The 21910-nt window shown below is 39.6% G+C and overlaps 2 protein-coding genes across 4 annotated transcripts; one reads left to right on the top strand and one right to left on the bottom strand.

Annotated features, from left to right (window-relative positions):
- Positions 1-2010: 2010 nt before the first annotated feature.
- Positions 2011-21565, bottom strand: LOC115626133 (protein WBSCR14 homolog). Of its 3 annotated transcripts, XM_030521389.1 has the most exons (12): positions 21271-21565; positions 19048-20502; positions 17074-17180; positions 16085-16158; positions 13861-13977; positions 5708-5837; positions 5555-5641; positions 4030-5490; positions 3302-3962; positions 3105-3228; positions 2249-2378; positions 2011-2182 (listed from the first exon to the last, which is right to left on the bottom strand). In XM_030521389.1, the coding sequence occupies exons 2-12, from the start codon at positions 19548-19550 to the stop codon at positions 2049-2051; spliced, it is 3528 nt and encodes a 1175-aa protein (XP_030377249.1). In that variant the 5' UTR covers positions 19551-20502; positions 21271-21565; the 3' UTR covers positions 2011-2048. The 3 variants fall into 3 exon arrangements, with proteins under 3 accessions (XP_030377249.1, XP_030377250.1, XP_030377248.1); XM_030521390.1 differs by lacking the exon at positions 21271-21565 and having other exon boundaries at positions 5708-5834; positions 19048-20885; XM_030521388.1 differs by lacking the exon at positions 21271-21565 and having other exon boundaries at positions 19048-20878.
- LOC115626135 (gustatory and pheromone receptor 39a) lies at positions 12253-13832 on the top strand. Its single transcript, XM_030521393.1, has 4 exons — positions 12253-13134; positions 13457-13519; positions 13579-13668; positions 13728-13832. The coding sequence occupies exons 1-4, from the start codon at positions 12253-12255 to the stop codon at positions 13818-13820; spliced, it is 1128 nt and encodes a 375-aa protein (XP_030377253.1). The 3' UTR covers positions 13821-13832.
- Positions 21566-21910: the final 345 nt, after the last annotated feature.

Consider the following 21910-nt stretch of genomic DNA (forward strand, 5'->3'; position numbering starts at 1 on the left):
ATATAAGTACTAGTGAATGTAAATTTAAGCAAAATTAATGTGCAAGGACCTTTGAAAACATTGTAAGCTAAATACAAAAATAGTTAACACAGACAAACATTTGGTTAGATTAACCAATGTAATACCAACGTGCTGCATACTTGTATGCTTTCGTTGTTTATCTGTGACAAGTCTGAGTTATTTACCTCGAAAAGGAAGTTATTATCAAGCGCAGCATACTTGCAGACACTCCCAGACTTATATGATTACAGAATTGCACAATATAGGCCTGAGAGTCCCTAATTATATACTACCAAAAATTTGGAGCTGCGGCACCGCCCTAGTTTTTGAAATAAGATGTTTGCTCCTTTACATTGCAATCACATCTCTCCGCTCTACACACAAGCCAAGCCTCTGTGATGTAATATATTTGGCGCATAAATAGAGGCGGAGCGATGCAGTGCGTTACTATATTTATACATATGTACATACGTTTTTTTTATACCCTGTACCCGTAGGGTAAAAAGGGTATATTAGGTTTGTGCAAAGTATGTAACATACAGAAGGAAGCATCTCCGACCCCATAAAGTATATATATTCTTGATCAGCATGACGAGAGAAATCGATCTAGACATGTCCGTCCGTCTGTCCGTCCGTCTGGATGAACGCGAGGATCTCAGAAACTATAAAAGCTAGAATAACCAAAGTTGGCATCCAGACTCTCCTAGATCCGAGTAAGGACGAGTTTATTATTTTTTGTTTTTAATTTTCCCCCCCTTCCCCCGCAGCAGAATTTCGTCAATAGCGTCCACATTTCAAATGCTACCTAAACCAAACTTTGCACACATAATTTATAAATAATTATCTACTGTTGTTTAAAATGTTATTCAATTCAGTCAATTCTAAGAAAAGTTATTAGCGAAACAAATTCTCGCCAGTACAACCCCCCCAAACTGCACCAACAAGTTCGCTCTTCTTCTTCCTCTTTTTGCTGCTGCTTTGGGCGCACTCAGTGACGGAAGTTTACCTGGGTACAGGGTATTACACTGTCGGGCTTGCTCGACTGTAGCGTTCTCTCTTGTTTTGTTTTTGCTTTGTGAAATCTTTTTGTGTACATAATCTCACTGTATTCGCCATCGCATTTTTCACACTTTTTCATTTATTAATGTAGTAGACACATATATTATATTATAATCTATGGATTTCTAAGACATTTCTCTACAAAATGTATTACACATTCTTTCGAATATGCTGCACTCACTGCACTGCGCCTAAAACGGAAATAATATACATATGCGCAGCCAACTTCGAGTCTTCAAACTTGTCAAGCCGGGCGCGCAGAGCAAGACACACACACACATACATATGGTATTCATTTACACACATGCCGCCATCGTGGACAAAATGGTCGCTAGTTCAAAAATATGGCGCGTGTTATGTTTGTATGATATGTACATAGTATACAAAAAAGCGCTGGGATTGTATCAGTAATCGATGGCACTCGATCGATAGATTCGATCGAACCCACTTTATTTTTAAAATTTTGATATTAGGCCACACTGAAGATTACAACAACAATTAAAATAAAGACAAGTTTCCATAAACAGCATCTATTTGTTAAAGAATGGTGTTTTTGAGAACGATTTCGATTGCTTCGAGCAGATCAAGAGCTGGCTAGCTTAGATCGGGACGGCCATAGCCTACATTTATGCATATTGCCCCTTAACATGTTGTTATGTATCAATAGGTAGGCCGCGATTACTGGTACTGGTACCCACAAATCCATTCACCACAGTTAAAACGTATTTTTTTTTTGTTTTTGTCAAAAATTGTAAAATCTTTTATTTTAATCTTAAGTCAATTAAAGTAGGCACTATTTGCTGCTCTTCACCTCCTTTAGCTGCTGCGGCATAGAAAGAGATATACCATTTATATTATAACATATCTAATGCCTATTTTGTACAATTCCTGCTGCACTTTCAACCGAAGTTCGAAATTGTTTAAAATTTTCTTAAAATTGCTTTTTTTTTAAATCAATAAATTCATATCAGGAACAGGGAAGGCAGCGGCTAGGACCCATGTAAGTTCGGATGCTGGCCACTACTATTCTGTAAAGCCTTGACTACCTCTTCTTGCAGCGAGCTGGGTGGATCAGACACAATATCCGTGTGCATGGACAGATATTTTAATTTGTTCGTGACAGCTAGACATGATAGGAAAGAAATTAGGTTAGCGAGAATTTTTGTGGATTTATTTATTGTTGACTTACCGGGTCGCAGATCGACGAGCGAGCAGTGCTGATCGACCCAGAGAAAGGCGGTACGGCGCAATTCATCCAGACTTGCGCTGGACACCGTTGAGGTGTACGATGCTAGCAGCGGTTCCAAAATAAGACCGAGCTGTAGAATGTAGGCAGAAGTAATCAAGTCAATTAGGTTTGATAATATTTTAGAATCTTGGAAAAAGTGTAAATTTAAAACTAAATTAACACCTCATACCAAAAGGGTAACAGGGCATTCTTAATAGTTTAAAATATATGTTTTAGCAATTATAAGTACATCATAGATAGTTCAGAACATGATGAGCCACATAGAAAATAATAAATACCAAATTGGGTTAAGATATCTTTATAAAGGAGTAGTTGTCGCGTTTATTTGGCACAAATTTCGATCAAATTTGGTAATTACCTTCTAAATACGAATTTTGATTGCGATTTTTCCATTTGAAGCTATATTTTTATAGCTTAATTCGGATAAGGTTTATTTTTGTATTTCAATACGTTGTTTATATTACGGATAACAAAAGGCTACATGTCCTAGCTGTTAAGGTTCAAAAGCCTAGTTGTTAGGGTTCACAAGTTAACGGTGTTCATACAGACGAACAGTCGATGGGTGGACAGTCGGGTTTATTATTTCTTCCTGATACTGATCATATATGTACCATTAACAGGGGGTTATAAAAACTATGTACTCGCTCGGCGGCAACAGGTGGGAAAAGCCGCATCTGGCAAATCACAAGGCCGTCTGACAACAACTACATGATTATGGAAACTAATACACGAAAAATTGGAGTATAAAAAAACTAATACTAAAACTAAAGCTGGGACACTTTAGCGGTGTACTTACAATCCAGAACTTCCAATTGGTCATGGTGTGGTAGCGCACATAGTTCTCGTATAATTGCCGGACATGCTCGGTGCCCTGCCGCGTAACAGGCGCACCATTTGCGGGAAGTATGGAGTGCAGATGCCTGAAACAACAATAAATAAAATATAAATTTCGATCGCTAGGCGTCTCCACAATGTGCCTTGTGTAAAACTCACATCAGCGAGTTGTTTAACGCATCGCGTTCCATGCGCAGCGACTCGATTTTGTCCTTCAGCCCATTACGCTCCTGTCGCAGGTGTTTGATGTGATCGGCGCCCTTTTGGAGCATGGCCGCCTTGCTGAGCTTGGCATTCGGATTCTGTTGGAGCTGTGGTATGAGTGAGTGTAGCGTATCAAAGCCATTCTTGATGTTGTAGCGACGCTTCTGCTCGGCGTGTATATGGCCGGCACGGCGTTGCGTGTCACGCGGCTGATACTTGAGACAGGCCGTGGGTGATAGCGGCGAGTCCTGCGAGTCGTGGAAAGGCGAATCGGGCGACAGACTCAGACTACTTGTTGTAGTTGTGTTTGTGTTTTGTTGCTGAGCCGTTAGCGGGAAACTGAGCATTTTGGCGCCACCGGGCGGACTATGGAGCGCGGGCTTTGCTGAAGCTATTGGCAATGAGGCGGACTTCTTTGGTGAGTGTTGCTGCGCAGGCGCATACGTTTGCGGTTTGGGTGGTGAGGGGACGGCGACAGCATACAACCCAGCGTTGTTGCTGCTGTTGCTGGCGATGGCACTTGTTGAAGAACTGAGCTGTAATTGTTGCTGCTGTTGCTGCTGCTGCTGGATGTGCTGCGACGACTTGGCGCCTAATGACGCCGCCTGACGCTTGTCTAAGGAGGAGGCGGTAAAAGGAATTAGCTTATTAAAATCAGAAAAGGCATTTCTCCAATTACTCACTGGACGTTAAGAGTTGGGCGAGCGTGCTGTTTAGCATGGGATCGCTGGTGGTTTGTTGCATTTGCTGCGTCACCAGCAGATTGCTAATACTGCTGCTACCGCTTGATCCGGCCCCGGTATGCTGATGCATAGAATTGCTGCGGATGCGCGATTTACCCTTCACATGCAACTTGGGCACGGCGAAATGCTCAGGCAGCAGCTGCCGAGCGTCCGGCAATTTGTTTAGCGACACATTGAGTGGTAGACTGTTGGAGCGATGCATTTCTTTGGGCAAGATATTGGTGTTGGGTGTAGGCCAGGGAGTGCTTACATTAATCGCGGACTGTACTTGTGTTTGCTGCGGAGGTGACATAAGTAAACTGGCTACAGTTTGTTGCTGTTGCAGCTGCAATTGTTGTTGTTGCTGTTGTTGTTGTGGATTGTTTGCTTGCTGTTGGCGCGCCAGCTGCAACAGTTGCTGGTTACTAAGACCCAGCGACAGCGTTTGCTGCATTTGCAATTGTTGCTGCTGCTGCTGTTGCTGTTGTTGTTGCTGCTGTTCGTGCAAGTAATTGGGGCTTCCGCCCAATTGTTGCTGCTGTTGCGGTAGACGTGGAACATTGAGAAAAGTGCCAGTTGATGCAGACTTCTTGAACAGCGGATAGGGCTTGTAGCTGTGGGAGTTGGAGTTGTAGGGTTCGTTAAGCAGCGCCATAACATCCGCAGTATTTGGCTCGACTTTAACGCTGAGCTGTTGTTGCTGCTGCTGCTGCTGTTGCTGTACCTGCAGCTGTTGCTGCGGATAGCTATCAACATAGCCAGCTAAAAAGTTTTGTGCATTAAACATCGACTGTTGTTGCTGCTGCGGCTGCTGTGCCTGATAAGAACTCGACTGCAACACTACTCCGGCATTTAAATGGTGCTGCTGATTCTTTTGCTGCTCGGCCAGCATCTGCTGATAGATGGTTGTCTGATGGAGCGTTGGCTGAGCCTTGTCATAGTTGTGTGGTTCACGTCTAAATGGACGCTGCGTGCTCTTGGCCACCCGTCCATTGATTACGCTCTTGCTGGGGAAATTGTCGCTGGACGAACAGCGATTGCTGCTGTCATTGCCACCAATAGCACCAAAGTGTTTGACGGTATGGGGTCGCGTCTGGTTCTGTGTCTGTGTCGCCAACGTACCATCGTTGAGCAGTAAATTGTTCTGCTGTTGCACCTCCGCGTTCTGTTGAGCCTGCTGACGCGCCACTACAAACTGTTGCTCCAGCTGGGCATATGGCATTGTGTTGATCGGTGTATTCAGCTCGAGCATATTGGCGTCCACCTGACCACTGCCCGACGTTACGTCCATCATGCTGTCGTTACTAAAGAGCGTATGCGATGCACTCGTAATAGAAGAAAGGCCGAAGTCATCGCCTTTCAACATTTCAGCATCGGTGCCCTCCTCGGGCACTGGTGGCAAGCGTGTGTTCGGCAGCAGATCTGTAATGAGTCGAACATAGAGATAAGCAACGAACTAATTTCATAATTAATGAACATTATTTACCGGAGAACGATATGTCGATATCATCTAAATTCGGTTGCAGCGGACCCAAGCTGGGCTGTATGAAATCGGCAATTCCAGCACCGCGAGCTATTAAGTATTAATTACGTTATTACATTAAGTACGATTTATAGCAAGATATAGCTGTGCACTTACCGATTTCTCTGGAGTCAGGAAATGGAAACGGACCATTTATAGCCGAGAATAGAGTGTCCGTGGTCCAGTCATCTGGCATTAGGTTTCTATCGTTAAGCGGTGACCATTCCAAGAAGTCTAGCTCGCTCTTCTGGAAGAATGTCCGATAAAGAAGAACGGTTTTAATTGGTATAAAATATAATCATTAAATAGAGAGTAGAGTACAAATACTTGATTATATACATCCTGTTCAGCTTGGCGAGACCATTTTCTCAAATTCGTACATTTGCCAAAAAAAATTCCAAGAATTACGGGAGTTATGGAAATTTACTAATGGTCTCCGAGATATATGTGATTATACGAAGTGGGGGGTGTATCAAAAAATAAAACAAACTCGTATAGCGTGCACACATAAAGCGTTTGGTGTCTCTATCTCTTATAGTCTCTGAGACCTAGGTGATCATACGGACGGACAGACAGACATAGACCGACTCGTGTTGCCATGCTGATCAAGCATATATATACTTTGTGGGGTCTGCCACGCCTCCTCCTACTACATTTTTCACGTCCCGCAAACCTAATATGTATACTCTTGCACATTTTATGTACAGAGTATATAAATGGTGCACAATGACTTTCCTTTGGATACCCGCTATAATTAATTGTCCCAACCCTTTAGTATAATTATGAAATTGTTTATGGCTTTTACAAAAGTTCACCACCTTTCAGTACTGCAACAAAGTAGTTGGCGGTTATTATTCAACCCTCGGGGTTTGTTGGCCTAACTTAATTTATCGATAATAAGAAAAGGCCAACCAACCAAGCGTTGATAGTTGGTTCTAGTAAGCAAAACATTGAGCAAGAGCCAACATGCAGTCGGCACTGCTGTTGGATTATTTAAAGATACACCGTTATTTGGGCATTTGTAGTGTCGATTACGAAAGCTGTCGTCTCCGACATAGTTTTTCCATTTACATATTTCATGGTGTGCTTCAGGCGACTCTATGCTGGTCCATTTATACAGTGTGCTACCATTTGAATAAAACAGTGATTGAGATACAGTTTGATCAATTGCTTTTAGTTGTAGCATGCATTTCCCTAACAATGTTGCTCTGCTGGATGAAGCTACAGCAGAAAAGGCATTCCAAGATGCTGCGCCGCTTACTCAAGTTGGCGGATCGATGTGATTCCCCATTTGTCATACCACAATGGTTGCTGCGAAGCTGGTTCGTCTGCTCTTTGGTTCAAGTCATCACTACTGTATATTTTTGTTTAAAGAGCGCTGATTTTTCAATTTACACTTACGTGCCTATGCTCTGTTATTTTCTGTGCAATATTTACTTCAATTTTATCGTTACGTTCCACGGGGCTGTGGTTTCTCTGATGTATGAAATGTTGCGCAGCCAGAGGAGGCGGATTGCGATATCATTGGAACGGAAAATCCTCAACGAACTTGAGCTGAAACGCTGCCTAACAATTCATAATGAAGTCATGTTCATCTGCGAGACACAAGTTAATGTCATCTATGGTGGAATGTTTCCCATGCACATGCTCAACGGTTCCTTAAACATTTCCTCCATAGTGTTTTTTATACTGCAAAGCGTTCCATTTTGGAGCTATGTTTGGATACTTATCTGGCTGGTTCCTATGATATTCTACGTACTGATGACGCTGTTGCACAATCAAATTGACGAAGAGGTGAGTAAATACTTGTATTTTCATTTACTTTTAAAGAAACATGAACCTCCTTTTCAGAGGTTGTTTTTTCAATGCGCCCCAATCATGTTTTTCTTATAAGTATGGATTGCATTCCCAATTTTTTTTTACCAAGTTTATCTTAAGAGAAGGGCTATTCCTTATATGGAATGGCTAATCGTTAAGGCCTGATGACACTAGGCTAAAATAAAATTGAAGTTCATAAAGCTAGTTGTTGAATATTGTTGTAGTCTTTTCTTCTTTACTATAATCTTTTTTTGTGGTTTAGTTTATAGTGTAGTTTAGTGTCGAAGGACCGTTTCACTTACTTAAAAACAACAACTAAATTAAACGATTCATGTTGAATATTTCAGTTTAGAACAATATTACACTACTTTTAATTGTTTTAACTAGTCTTCGTTTTCCATTCATGCGCATCGTAAACGGCTTTCACCCTTCCACGAGGGCTTTTACAATATTAGCGTTCTGCAGGTTGCTTCAGTATGCTTTGACATGTCGCTGGGTGCTGAATTGCGTGTCTATTTGATAACGCTTAAATGTTTAGGTCTTCTTTGTATTACACACAATGCTCGAACGGCATACACGACACACGTCTCCAGTGCTGATGAAATTATTGGACTAACTGGCTTTGTCACAGCCCAGTGCGCCGCGTTCGTATCCCTTTGCTATCTCGCGATGGTACCGCAAAGTTTTCAACTCCCAGAATACAATCCGGTGGGCAATATGTATCTAATTATTAATTATGGTTTCGCGTGCGCTCTCGTCGCTCTTATATATTTGTACTTCTTTGTGAAGCGGAGTAACTACGCAAAGCTCCTTTCCCTTCTGCTACACCAAAATCGGGAGATACTGAAAAATGTTCACGCATCGCGCTCCTTGCGACTTTACGTCCTCAATACTGTATTGATTGCGCTTTGCGGCTTTATCTATTCGAAGGCCTTTTCACACTCCGAAGTCGCGCCACTGCCTTGTTTCCTGCTGACAGTGTTCTCCACCTATAGCTATGTCCTTATTGGCCTCCTTATTGTTTTCTACAATTGTCTGGCACAAATCTTTGCCGATTTGTTGAGTGCTTATAATCGTGAGCTAGACGGGTGTACTTCGAGTAAACATATTAGGTTATGTCTGCAAAGGCAAAGCCATATTCTTTGGATTTGTCGCGAGCAGTTTAACTCTAACTTTGGACTAATTATGGTACCAATGGTGGCATATATACTACTAATAGCACCAGCTGCCCCGTTCTTCCTTATAACAATCGTTTTTGAGATGGATGCACGGGATGTGGGCCTAAGAAACATGGGGCATGCACTCTCCACAACACTGTTCTGGAATGTTCCGTGGATAATATCGCTTATGCTAGTGCTCCGCAATGATGTAGTATGGAAAGAGGTGCGTAGATGTCATTACTTTAATTTTTAATTACGGTGCAAATATTTCCACTCTCGAATGAGGATAACTGCACTGAAAATGAATTGTTGATGTAGTAATTACTTGATTAGTTTGCTGTCGGGTCTCATTCAAGCGTGAAATTATCGTTACTTTTGCCCTAGTCTGGAAGGTCTAGCCCACTTTTACAAAATCCTAAAAGGTCAGTCTCTAAAGTGTTATGAAACCATTTAGTGAGCTTTACATTTACTATCGCATCTGTCGATATACGGGTATCTTGTGCATTGACTACGATGTTAAGAAAGACAAATACCGACTTCAAAACAACCTTTCCTATAATGTTTTGTTCTTCGCGAAGCAGACTTATATTGTTGTGTGCGTGCCTATAGTTTTCTTTTGTTGGAACCAATTTTATCCGTTCGCTATAACAACTACGGGCAAACATGTTGATCACGTGCTGCTTCTTGCTGTCCTGTTCACGCAGCTTGTCCAAAATATTTGGCTTTACTCGGTTCGAGAATGCCACTTAGAAATAGTGCAGGAACTTGAGCTATGTCGATGGAAGTATCTACCACACATCTCTTTGGAAATGCCTAAGCGATTGATGTGGATCTTACTAATTATGAACATGTTATACGCCATATTGTTCGTGAAAAGCGTCATCTTTGACCGGTGGAGTGAGTCTCCGCTACTATTGTTCTTCACCTGTATGGCATATCCGCTGCGTTTCTTGTTTACCAGCTGCACCCTGGGTACCTACTTGTGCCTTATAGAGATCGTACGGAATGTTTTGAGATGGAACCGCAAGCGGATTCAAGAGTTGGTTAACCAAGTGGAGCATTCTAATGAGGGATACTTAGATTTTCTTCGGTTACGTGGATATATTAATTTGCACGACAAAATGTTTCTTCTATGCAACGATGAGATCAGCTTGGTATACGGCTTCATAGTATTGCTGTGCATAATCATTGATTCAATTGATATGGCCAACATAATCTACATGTCTATGGTAGCTGCGACTATAACAACTATACGGGACCACTGGCTTGAGTATTTTGTTTGGTTGGGCCCTACTTTGATGTCGTGTGCGGTGGGCCTAATGAGTAATAGGATAGGCTTGGAGGTACGTGCCGAAATTCACTTAACCTTTGTATAAAAGTTGGTTACCGATACATCAAATCTAGCAATTTATTAAACTTCCCTAGTATCACTTAAGCAATTGCTATATATCTATTACCACTCTTTTTATTAGTTAACTTATTGAAATTGTTATCGAACCCAGCATTTGTAAATGTATATTTTATGACCACCACTCATTTATAGTTGAATAGCTTTCGGAAATATTACAGTAGTGAGAATGAGGTGCGTATACGCCATTAGCTTAATTTTAAATTATAGAGGAACTTTTTCCACTCTTCAATGGGGTTTTATATCAACTGCACTGAAAATTAAATTTTTATGTCGTAATTACTTGATTGGTTTATTATCTGCAGCCGTTGTTGTCAGATCTTCATGGTTGCTTTTGTCTTACCTAGAAGGTCTAGCCAACTTTTACAAAAGTCTGAATAGTCAGTCTCTAACGCATTATGGAACCAATTAGTGAGCTTTACATTTACTATCGCATCTGTCGATGTACGGGTGTTTTGGCAATTGACTACGATGTTAAGAAAGACAAATACCGACTTCAGAACAATCTTTCCTATACTGTTTTGTTCCTCGCGAAACTGGCTTATATAGTTGTGTGCGTGCCTATAGTTATCTTTTGTTGGAACCAATTTTATCCAATAGTTATAACAACCACGGGAAAACACTTTGATTACGTTCTGCTTCTTGCCGTCCTGTTCGCGCTGTTTGTCCAAAATATTTGGCTTTACTCGGTGGAAGAATGCACCTTAGGAATTGTGCAAGAACTGGAGTTATGTCGATGGAAGTATCTACCACACATCCCTTTGGAAATGCCTAAGCGATTGATTTGGATCTTACTAATTATGAACATGTTATACGTCATATTGTTAGTGAAAAACACCATCTTTGACCTGTGGAGTGAGTCTTCGCTACTATTGTTCTTCACCTGTATGGCATATCCGCTGCGTTTCTTGTTTACCAGCTGCACCCTGGGTACCTACTTGTGCCTTATAGAGATCGTACGGAATGTTTTGAGATGGAACCGCAAGCGTATTCAAGAGTTGGTCAACCAAGTGGAGCATTCTAATGAGGGATACTTAGATTTACTTCGGTTACGTGGATATCTTAATTTGCACGACAAAATGTTCCTTCTATGCAACGATGAGATCAGCTTGGTATACGGTTTCATAGTAATGCTGTGCATAATCATTGATTCAATTGATATGGCCAACATAATCTACACATCTATGGTAGCTGGGACTATAACAACTTTGCGGGAGCACTGGCTTGAGTACTTTGTTTGGCTTTTCCCTACTTTGATGTCGTGTGCGGTGGCCCTAATTAGTAATACGATAGGCTTAGAGGTACGTGCCGCACTCACTTAAACTTTTCTATAAACGTTGCTTACCGAGTGATGAAATCTAGTAATTTAAATAACACTGTTAATTTTACCGAAACAATTACTTTTTAGCTATTACGAATTTTTAATCAACTGGAGAAGTCGAGTTCTTATTCGAATTCAGAACTTGTAAATTTACATTTTATATGGCACGATCATTTATCACCCAATAGCTTTCGGAAACGTTACAATAATGAGACTAAAGTGCGTATGCCATAAGTGGAATTATTTTTGATTTGTAGCCGAGATGTACGTACGGTATTTAAATTGGTTAGATTCGCTGGGAAAGTGATCAGTGAGTACCAACATAAGACTATTCGACACTCAAGTGGGGCAAATCAGGATATAAAATAATTTAAGTAAGATGCTATCCGAGTTGACGAAAGTCACGAGACCTCATTAAGTTATACTTCTTTCATAAAAGTGATTTGATTACGTTGGATTCGACTTATAAAAATTAATCGGATATACATATCATCTAAAGTGGTGTAAAGAGTTCATGCCAATTAGTTGATTAGAACATTATCTATAACAACCATTCAATCGTGATCTATATAGGTGTAGTCGTGCACTGACCTACGCATCCATTTGACTTGTGTTTCTGTTCAGCTCACTCGCGAATGAGTATCAGTGTGAGCGGACTTTCGGATTTTATATTGGAGCATACATATTAACCGGTCGTTTGCTGTTTATCATATTTTTAATGTGTCGATATATCATGAAAAATAATATGATTCTTGTTATGTGAAAACACTACTTATTGTCCTGCTCTCGTATGCTCGCATTCACCAGCCCTCCTATCATGAACAGGCCAAATGTCGGCAGATACTGTTATATAATCTATGCAGATAATCGGCAGGACTTACGCACTAGCCAAATAAAACACATAGGTACTTAATTAGCTGAATGTGGCCAGTCAGTGTTGTTAGTCCTTCTGGGCATGTCCGTGAATCGCGACCTCCGCTTGTACCTTCGAGTACTATATTCATTAGGCATGCTTTGCGCCGAATTCGACGTGGGGACCTGTACCTTGCACGTTACACGTAGTTCCGAGCGCTACGCTTGGTTCTATACGCTAGTAATACTCTCTGCAGCGATTGCCCTTTTTATTTATGCTCACATTGAGCCAAAACAGTTCTATTTGCCAAACTATAATAGAACCGGAAATTTTTACGAGACGGTGAACTTTCGCAGCTCCTGTATGGTGCTGTGGCTTCTCTATGTCTGCTTTTATGTACGGCGACATCGTCACGCGGCCCTAGTTCAAACGCTGCTAAGACTCAATAGGCGCTGCATAGATCTAAAACTGCAACGACGTTTTCTCGGAAATTTTGTGCTGTACGTCATGTTGTTTCTACTCTGCGTGGGCAACTATTTGAACGGATTTTCGCAATCGGGTCTGTCTCCGTTCGCTATAGCTGTTTACATGATCACATACAGCTACAGCTTTCTCGTCATGTGTCTGCTTCTGGTCTTTTTTGATTGCCTTAGGTGGATTTTGACCTCAGGAATCCAGCATTATAACCATATATTGCAGCGCAACTCGCCCCAGATATGGCGAAAAGCCTTGCACGCACGTCAGAGTCTTATTAAGCTGGGTACAGATGAACTAAATGAGTGTTTCGGTCTTCTCTTTCTACCCATTATCGCGTTGGTATTACTGGTTGCCAATGATGGTCCTTTTTATCTGATTAGTACCGTGTTTGAGTCTAAGTTCGGCAGTGGATGGCAAAGCCTAAGCATTGGTGTGACTGCCTGCTTCTGGAGTATGCCCTGGTTGATAATGCTAGTAATGCTGCACAATAATACTCTGTCGGAGGAGGTGAGTGATTGGCCAATTGGGATACTGTCTGTCGTTCGGCTAAAATTTGGTGGACACAAAACCAGCAGAGACGTCACTTATTGTTGGCCCCCAATTAAGGGGAGTGTATGTACGCCAGCATAAAACTAATGATAAGAATTGTTATCAGATGTGTACTGTGTTTAAACACTTGTATAAATATTAAATAACCATTGTTTTAATCCCTTGATTGTAGAAACTGCCTTGTAAAATTAGTCTTAATATGTCTGCAGGAAATTCGATAGCTGTAAGGTTTATCCCTACATTTCTTATTACATTGATGTAGTTACAAATTTTCTTTCAGGCCAACAAAACAGCTAAAATATTAGCAAAGATGCCGCGAACCGGTACGGGCTTGGATAGAATGGTAACTCAAGTCAATGGAGCTGCAGTTCGAAGTTTGTTTCAGTTTTATTTTTAATTTAGGTGGACAAATTCCTGCTCAAGAACTTGCGTCAACAGCCCATACTAACTGCCTATGGTTTTTTCGCGCTAGATAAGAGCACCTTGTTCAAAGTGCGTAAAATATTAGCATTTGCTTGGCTACATGTATGTGATAAATTCTCTATTTTTAGCTCTTTACGGCCATATTCACTTATATGGTTATATTGGTGCAATTCAAGGAAATGGAAAACTCCACAAAGTCCCTACAGGCTTACCAATTGTAGAACGAATCATGGGAAAACTTATGTATAATATAAAACTTACCGAATCATAGGTCAAGCAGCCTGTTGCTTTTGATTTATAATTTTTGCGCCATTTTCTGTATTCAGCCTTAATGACAGCCGAATGACGTTTCCAGTACTTGCCTTCAAGTACTACGGTCTGTATAAAGAGGAGAGATAGGGAAAGAGAATGGAAATATAATTGTAAACAAAAGTAAATATGTTTTGGCTTGATTACGATTAAAAAGAATTAACGTTCATAAAAGCGAGCTGCTTGTTTGTAATCACTTGGAATAAAAATCTCTTGACAAATACCTTGCACATTTTGAAAGGTGGGGTAAAAAATTTAGATATATACTATAGTAAGTGTGTCCCACACCACGTTCTTTTCACAACTGATTTCCAATCACTTAAATTCAATAATGGACGAACATAAAATCCTAATATTTTATGTCGCCCATTATAATACTTTTATTTTTAGTGTTAAGTTAGCAGTTTCTATTTGGTATACGACGCTTCTAATTTCTTAGTTTCCACATTAGAAACGCAAAAAAAACGTATAGCTCGATAAGATAAATCTTTTTGTGAGTATAGCGTCGAGTTGATGTGAGTTTACAACCAAAGCGCTACGATAAGATGATAAGCTCACAAGAGTGTGCGCTGTGTCAGCAAATTACGATAACAAAAAAAAAAATTGGGAAATATTATAAAAAGGGTGTGTACTCGAGATATGAATGCTCTGGTGTCCAGTTGAGTGGGGGAAGATACTCAAATCTAATCAGCAGATACTTGTAAAGCTGTAAAAAGCAGTCCACAAAGAGACAAACCTAAATTTCCTGAATCTTCGTTTATTGGTCCCGAAAACTGACCCAGAGTTCAATGGCATTTTGATCATCCACAAGTGGGCAAGTGATTACCAGACAGACATACATGTGTACTCGCGTGTTTAAAATCTCAGATTATAAATAAATATGCCAAGCCGATAGGTTACAGATTGCCAAATTTAGACAGAATTGGTTGCCTGCTGCTTATCACGTGCTGCACGCCAGAGGGCAGACAAAGGGGAAGACACTTATCTTATAATAAGTAGCGAGGTGCGTTGATCATGCGTCGAGCAGGTGATCAAACAAAAAAACATTAAATATAATAAATATTGCTAGACGAATAGCGATACGAGGCTGGAAAAGAATTGACATTCCAATTCCAAGAAATGGGGGAACAGCAACTAAGAAGCAGCGAAAAATCTCAGTTCTAACTGAGTAGGCTAAGCCACTTTTCTAAGTATTTGCTTGTTGCTAGTTTGAGCTGGGAAGTTGAAATTGTTTTCAGAGGCAACATACGATATTGTTGCTTTTAAATGGAAAATATATAAAACTCCATTTCGATTCAAATATTTTCGATATATAGCGATGCAAACTACTTTCTTGAAAACTACGATAGATAAATAATAAACATTATGGTCAGGAGCAAATAATTTGATCACAAATTCAGTTAATTTTTTTTTAAATTAATGTTAAATGTAATGCTCTATTATCTGTTCAGTTTTATTATACTCTGTACATGAAATGTACAAGAGTATACTAGGTTTGCGCGACCTGAAAAATGTAATAGGCAGAAGGAGGCGTGGCGGTCCCCACAAAGTATAAATGTGTTCTTGATCAGCGTGACGAGTCGATCTAGCCCTATCTGTCTGTCTGTATGAACCCCTGGATCTCAGAGACTATAAGAGCTAGAGACACCAAATTAGACACAAAGATGGCTTATGTGTGTACGCTGTGCAAGTTTGTTTTATTTTTTTGCTTTTCTCCCCCACTGCCCCCCTATGGGGGTTTTCCCGATTTTCCATTCGTATAATCGCCTATATCTCGGAGACTATAAGACCTAGGGACACCAAATTTTAGTTCAAAATGCCTTATGTGAATAACTCCAGTTAGTGATTATAAGTTGAAATGCCATAGTGATTTAACAGGAAGTTATATCCATATATGTATATGAGACCAAGCAGTGCCCGCAGCTGTTGTTGTTGTTACTGCTTTCTTAAGGCAAACAGACACACACAAACACACACATACAGGCATAATTATTCTACACGGGATACTCGACTTTTGCTTCTCTACTTGTTTTTGATTACAATTTGCATTCGCAATACAGCTATTCAACTTTTGTGGGGGATCTGTTATAGGCCAATCAAACAAAGCTATGAATTTCGCGTTTATTTTTGTTTTTAGTTCGGAGCACTATGGGAAACGTCAGTTGGTAATACTTACTTGAGGATTACTATGTATGTCAACGTCCAGCGGCGATGCGAATTGACACACCGGCGTTCTGCGCTTTTGTATGACTGTAAAGGGGAATAAAAACACGATTTAGCAAAGAGTGGGCAAAATTGTGATAAGATTTTGAATATAGATAGCAGGCTGGGAATGAGATAGATGCTAATGTTGGGCGGCTCACACGTGTGGGCCGCCATTTGGGGGCTGTGTCGCATTTACGGGTACTACTAGACTATATTTCACAATAAGTCAACATTCTGATACTGTAGAACATAAACCCACATGGCAAATAATACAGCTAGAGATAGGCGATTAAAAGCAAGACAAAAGGTAGTTAGCATTATAAATAGAGCTAAAATTTTCCATTTGACGTCGCCTCAGACCGTTGATAATCGTTGCGAGTATCATCATCTCGAGGCTTTGTGGCACAATGGTCATCTCACTCGCACATGTGATGTAACGTGGAATTTTTTGAAGAAAAATATAAAAAAATGAAGAACTGTTGACTGAATTGAGGGTCATTTGTATTTTGTAAGATTCCGTTTGGTGATTACCGAAGTGCCGCAGAGCGTCAAATATGATTGGCTTCAAATTGTTATTACATTGATGCAAAAACAAATCGAAATGATATTTAAACAAAGGCAACAACAAGTGCGCCAGATGACTGATAAGTCGGTTACGCTGATAACACGAAAGTGCGTATTCACCGCTGCCGATGTGGTTGTCGGCAGACATTTCTTGGTCAACCGCCTGGCAACGCGGACACAATTGTTTAAACATACAATTGTGTATACATATAATGAATAATGTCTGGAGGCAGCCAAACGTGTCCAAAGAAAAGAAGCAAATTTTAGTTATTTCTAATCTAAATGGCGCCACAGTTTGTTTTACACTCATAATACAGATAGCATTGTCAGGGTAAAATGTATTTCTTATGGGAAAAGATTATACTAACGGATATATTATGTATGGGATTTACTTACATTGCATATGCCAGCAACGCCAGATGACATTGTTGAGACGTATTTTGTCCTTCCAACGTAAACGGACACCCTTGAAATGATTCCATTTTGGTGAGGTCAGCTTTTGGCTGCAAATGGAAAAAATATTCAAATTTTAATTGATGTTATAAAAACTGTACGGAACTGTCCGAGATAGGTACTTGGCGACAAACAAATGTATTTGTGTGTATATACATACATAAAGATGTATGCAGCAAACACTTGATTCTGCGGACGGTGCCCGCCAATACGTATTACTCATACACCTCGTGTTCGATCTATGATGTAGCGTATTTACTTTATTCAAAAACAATAAACAAATAGCTTTAATAAATAAATATTATATAGCTACCAATCTATATACTGTTATGTATTCCAGCATGTCTAAAAATATCTGGCCTCCTAACCCACAAGCACGTTAATCTTGAAACGAATCTTGGCAGAATTTATACAGCAAGTGCGCCAAAAAAGCAAATCATAATAAGAGGTAGAAGTAGAATGGGTTTCCCTATTGCCGCTCTTTCTCGATAATATTCCTATATAAATGCAGGTTGAATTTTCCAAATTATGTTCACAATAAACACAAAAAATGTGCATTTCCTATCGCATCCAATTAAATGTTCTATTAGGTATCAATATTGATATCAATATGAATGCACACATGTATATACAAGTATATGTATAGTTTAATATATATTGTTTTGTAGTAATTAGTAGACGACCACATAAGACCGGCCTTTGTTATTGTTTTCGATGATTCAGTATGAAATACTAAACAAACAACGGGTGCATTTGCTATTCCACTTAGTGCACACCCTCCAAAGAGCTCAGATACATACATACTTGTAGGTGTGTAAGCAATGCTAAAAATGCATAACAAACTAGTTGAAGTGTTTGTAGCACTTGTTGCGGTTGGGTTTACTCTGTACACGGCTCCGATCATGATACAAATGACGTTGTACGCCGATTCGATGAATATAAGAATTAGAACGGCCTACTCAAGAATTATATTTCAATGTACTACTCGTATATGTTAAAAGCCCATGATTTACATAAAGAAATAATAACTAGGACAACTTTTTGTATACAAAATAAAAGACGAAATTTGAATTATTTGTTTATGTTATCTTCTCTTTCTTTAGTCTTAAGACTGTTACGTCATTAGTAATAAAAAAAAGCTGTCTACGAGACAACCTTAACCATGAGGCTCGTTTATGGAATTTTGGGTTAATGAAATTTTAATTTTATTTCGTCTACTATCAAACAAGTTTCTGCTCAACAATTTGTTTGTTCACTCAATACGGAACTCGTTTTTATGTATCAACGTTTTCAGACAATAGATATTGGTAGCTCTTGATATGAGCCTACATGTGAATGGATCTGAATTAATGATTACAAGTACCTATCTTACATAAATGAAAGAATGAGAAGAGATTTTGATAAAACTATAATGAGGGAGTATTTAAGAGTATTAAAGTATTAAAGAGTATTTAAAGAGCTAGTATTTTTTTGAATCAGTCGTACCTATGGCAGTGACTTGTCTTTACGATTTCAGAAAACACTTCTAGATAAGATGATTTGATGACTAAAGGCCTGAATGAACTTTTCAATTGGGAGGGGAAAACAACAAATAAAGAGTACGTGCTTAAACCCAAGTTAGGTGCAACAAAAATGCATAAATACAAAATTGATATTGTTTGATTTGAGATGACGTTTGCAGAAAACGCTGTCAACGAAATGGGAAGCCGATTAATGCGAAGTTCAGTACTGTAGTCAAAGTAACCTGAGCAGCGACGACAACGTTGACGACGACGAAGACGCCGGCAGTGCCGTCGACGTCGAAGCAACATGTGAAGTCGGCAATGGTCAGCGGATTGGATGTGGCCCTATCATGCGGCAGGTGCATGGACAGCGGCCCAATAACTTGGAGCTCGCTCACGTGTCGCTCTCACTCACCTGTAGGCTAGATTCATGCATTTGAAGAGCTTCGTCAGCGAAGTTTCGATCTCTAAATGGGAGGTGATCATGCTCATGCTGTTCTCATCGCACTCCTGATCCGTGCGGGAGAAATGGACGACTGTCTTCTGTGGCACATATAGTTGAACATCGCGACACGTGTTCGGTTGCTCGCCCGCCTTGTCCAGACTGGGATCCTCGGGATCGAGCATTTTTACCTCGCCATCATCTTCGAGATCATCTTGCGCCTCCTCAGCCTCAAAGTGCGAGACCATGAACTGGCCCGAGTGTATGGACTCACGTTCGGCCGAATCAGCAGAGTTAACGCTGCTGGCGCCAGCATTGGTCAACGTATTACCATTGGGGAAACTGCATATGCCAGTTGCATCGCCGCTGACATACTGGAGCTGCTGGAATTGGTGGTGCTGGTTGGTTTGATGGTGCGGATACATGGTGTGGCTGTTGGTTGTGCGTTGGTAGCTCTCGTATTTGTTCAGCATCATTTTAGTGATGAGCAATGGGTTTGGATTTTAGGCTCCGGGCAATGTTTTAAAAATATGATTGGATTTTGGGTATTTTGAGCGCGCTTTATACTATGTTTAGGATTTCTATTTTGTATAATTTTCACACTATCCAGTCAACATTTTGTTGGTTGGCTTTTTCTTATTTTTATTTTGTAAATTTTATTGCTGATCTGCTATATTTTGTGATCATGCGAAATTTATTTGAGGTTTTACGGAATTATTTTTAGCACAATGAAGAGTTGATTAATTAAAATCACACGCACAAAATGTTTAATGATCGACTATTGTTGCTGTTGTTGTTTTCTAACATGTTGCAAATAAATGGTTATATGTATACAATTCTATTTGCCCAGATAGAAGTTGTGAAATTATCTATCTATGTATGTACTATTTTGCGTTGTTGTAATAGAATAATTCACACCAAATTCAATTCATTAAATACATAATTTATTAACACTTTACGCCCGGCTGTCATTTGCTCTAATATGCACTTGTTGCTTTATTATTTTTTCGATTTTGTTTCAAAAGCAAACACGCCCAGTTTTTTACGCGTTTGCCGTTATATATATACATGTATATACATACATATATAAACGTACGTATGCAGATACGTCACAATAACTATGCATACATATGCACGTGTTTGAATAATCACGAAACGCGCGCACACCAACAACAAATACACAATGTCGAAAATAAGACGTCAAAGCAGTGGAAATTGTGGCTGATAATGTAAATTCACTTGCCACTGTTGCTATTATTATTATTGCTCTGATGGTAGTCGCTATTTCATTGAAACTCACGTCAACGCACGCTCGGTATTATATATATCTCACATTTATTAATTTCGGTTCTGGCAAGTGCCATCCAACGACGATGCCTTATTCATTTCACAAACGGAACTGATCGTGAAAACAAAAACTGCGAGCAGCTAGTGGCACACACAATCAAAACAAGAAAAACATTATCAGTGGGTTGACCGAAGATTGCATACCCTCCATACCTAAGCATTTACGAAATTAATTTAAATTCTAACGTATTTAAATTATAGAAAAATATGTTTTGCTTCAAATTTGTGAACGACTAATTAAAATTAAACTTTTTGGTTTTCATTTAAATATTATTTTTGAAAGCCAAGTCAAAAGGCAAGACCGACTTTTTGGAGAACGGAAACTATGTGTGGGGATATTAGACATTGTATATGTATTTAATTTTCCGATAAGAGTTACGGCGAGGATGTACCATAATAATGAGGTTCATTTAGTTCCAGCCTGCATGTTTTGATAGTTTTTGTTTTGATTTCTGTAATTCGCAAACGCGCTTGGAAAATGATGTGTGAAACGGTAAGTGAAGAGTATTACAACAGAGAACAGCTGATGCGCGTACCACAGAACCATACACTCAAACACATATGTAGACTGTAAGGTTGTATGTACTTGTTATCAGCATTGGAATTTTTTGGCGTTGCTTTTAATGGTCCAACGTTGCCTGTGAATGGCAGAGATAGCAAGAAGTAGAAGAAAGACCATAACAAAAATATTTAATGCAAAATTATACACTTAATAATAGAGTGTCCAATTGCCATAAATAATTGAACTCCAAAATCTTGAATTTTGGCTTGGCAGCTCTCTCCCTAACACAGATACATAATCACACGCGCAGGGGTCACTGTCTGTTCTATTTACGTCATCGTTTGTACCTGTTTTTCGCGCTGCATATTTAATATTGCACTTCATAATGTTCACACTGGGGACCAGTGTATTTTGTGATGATTTCTTTAACATTTTCGACAGCTCCGCGTGCACTTTTGACCTCTGTTTGTTTTGTGGGCCAGAAAAAAGGCTCGGCCTACAAACACACACACATTCACTCGATATTTTACGGCTTCAAATCGCGAAGTTGAAGCATTTCCATAGTAATGGCGTTTACGATCGCGCGCGTTCTCTAATAAAGGTTTTTAGGCAATTTAATTGAAATTAATTAAGCACGCAAATAATAATGTTTCAGGGCACACGACATCACAGCTGAAGTGTAGTATTTTATCGCTTTCAGGCGGTACTTTTCCACATTTGAAGCTACAACATTGACAACGTAGTAATCGTTGGTATTTATTACTAGCTTAGTGCTGGAAAACGATAATGACCAATATTTCCGTCCGCGCGTTTAGCTTATTAGTTTGAACTCGAAAATATCTAGTTTGGTTAATTATATTTTCCCTTTAATTTTCGAATACTTTTAGTTGAATCATTTATAGAAATGCCTATAAATTCCGGTTTGAGGGTAAACATTTTAAAATTGGAATGACTGATTCAAATTCATTTGAAATTTATTCCTTTATA

Source organism: Scaptodrosophila lebanonensis, unplaced genomic scaffold, assembly GCF_003285725.1.
Source record: "Scaptodrosophila lebanonensis strain 11010-0011.00,11010-0021.00 unplaced genomic scaffold, SlebRS2 tig00000080-arrow-pilon, whole genome shotgun sequence".
Lineage (NCBI taxonomy): Eukaryota > Metazoa > Arthropoda > Insecta > Diptera > Drosophilidae > Scaptodrosophila > Scaptodrosophila lebanonensis.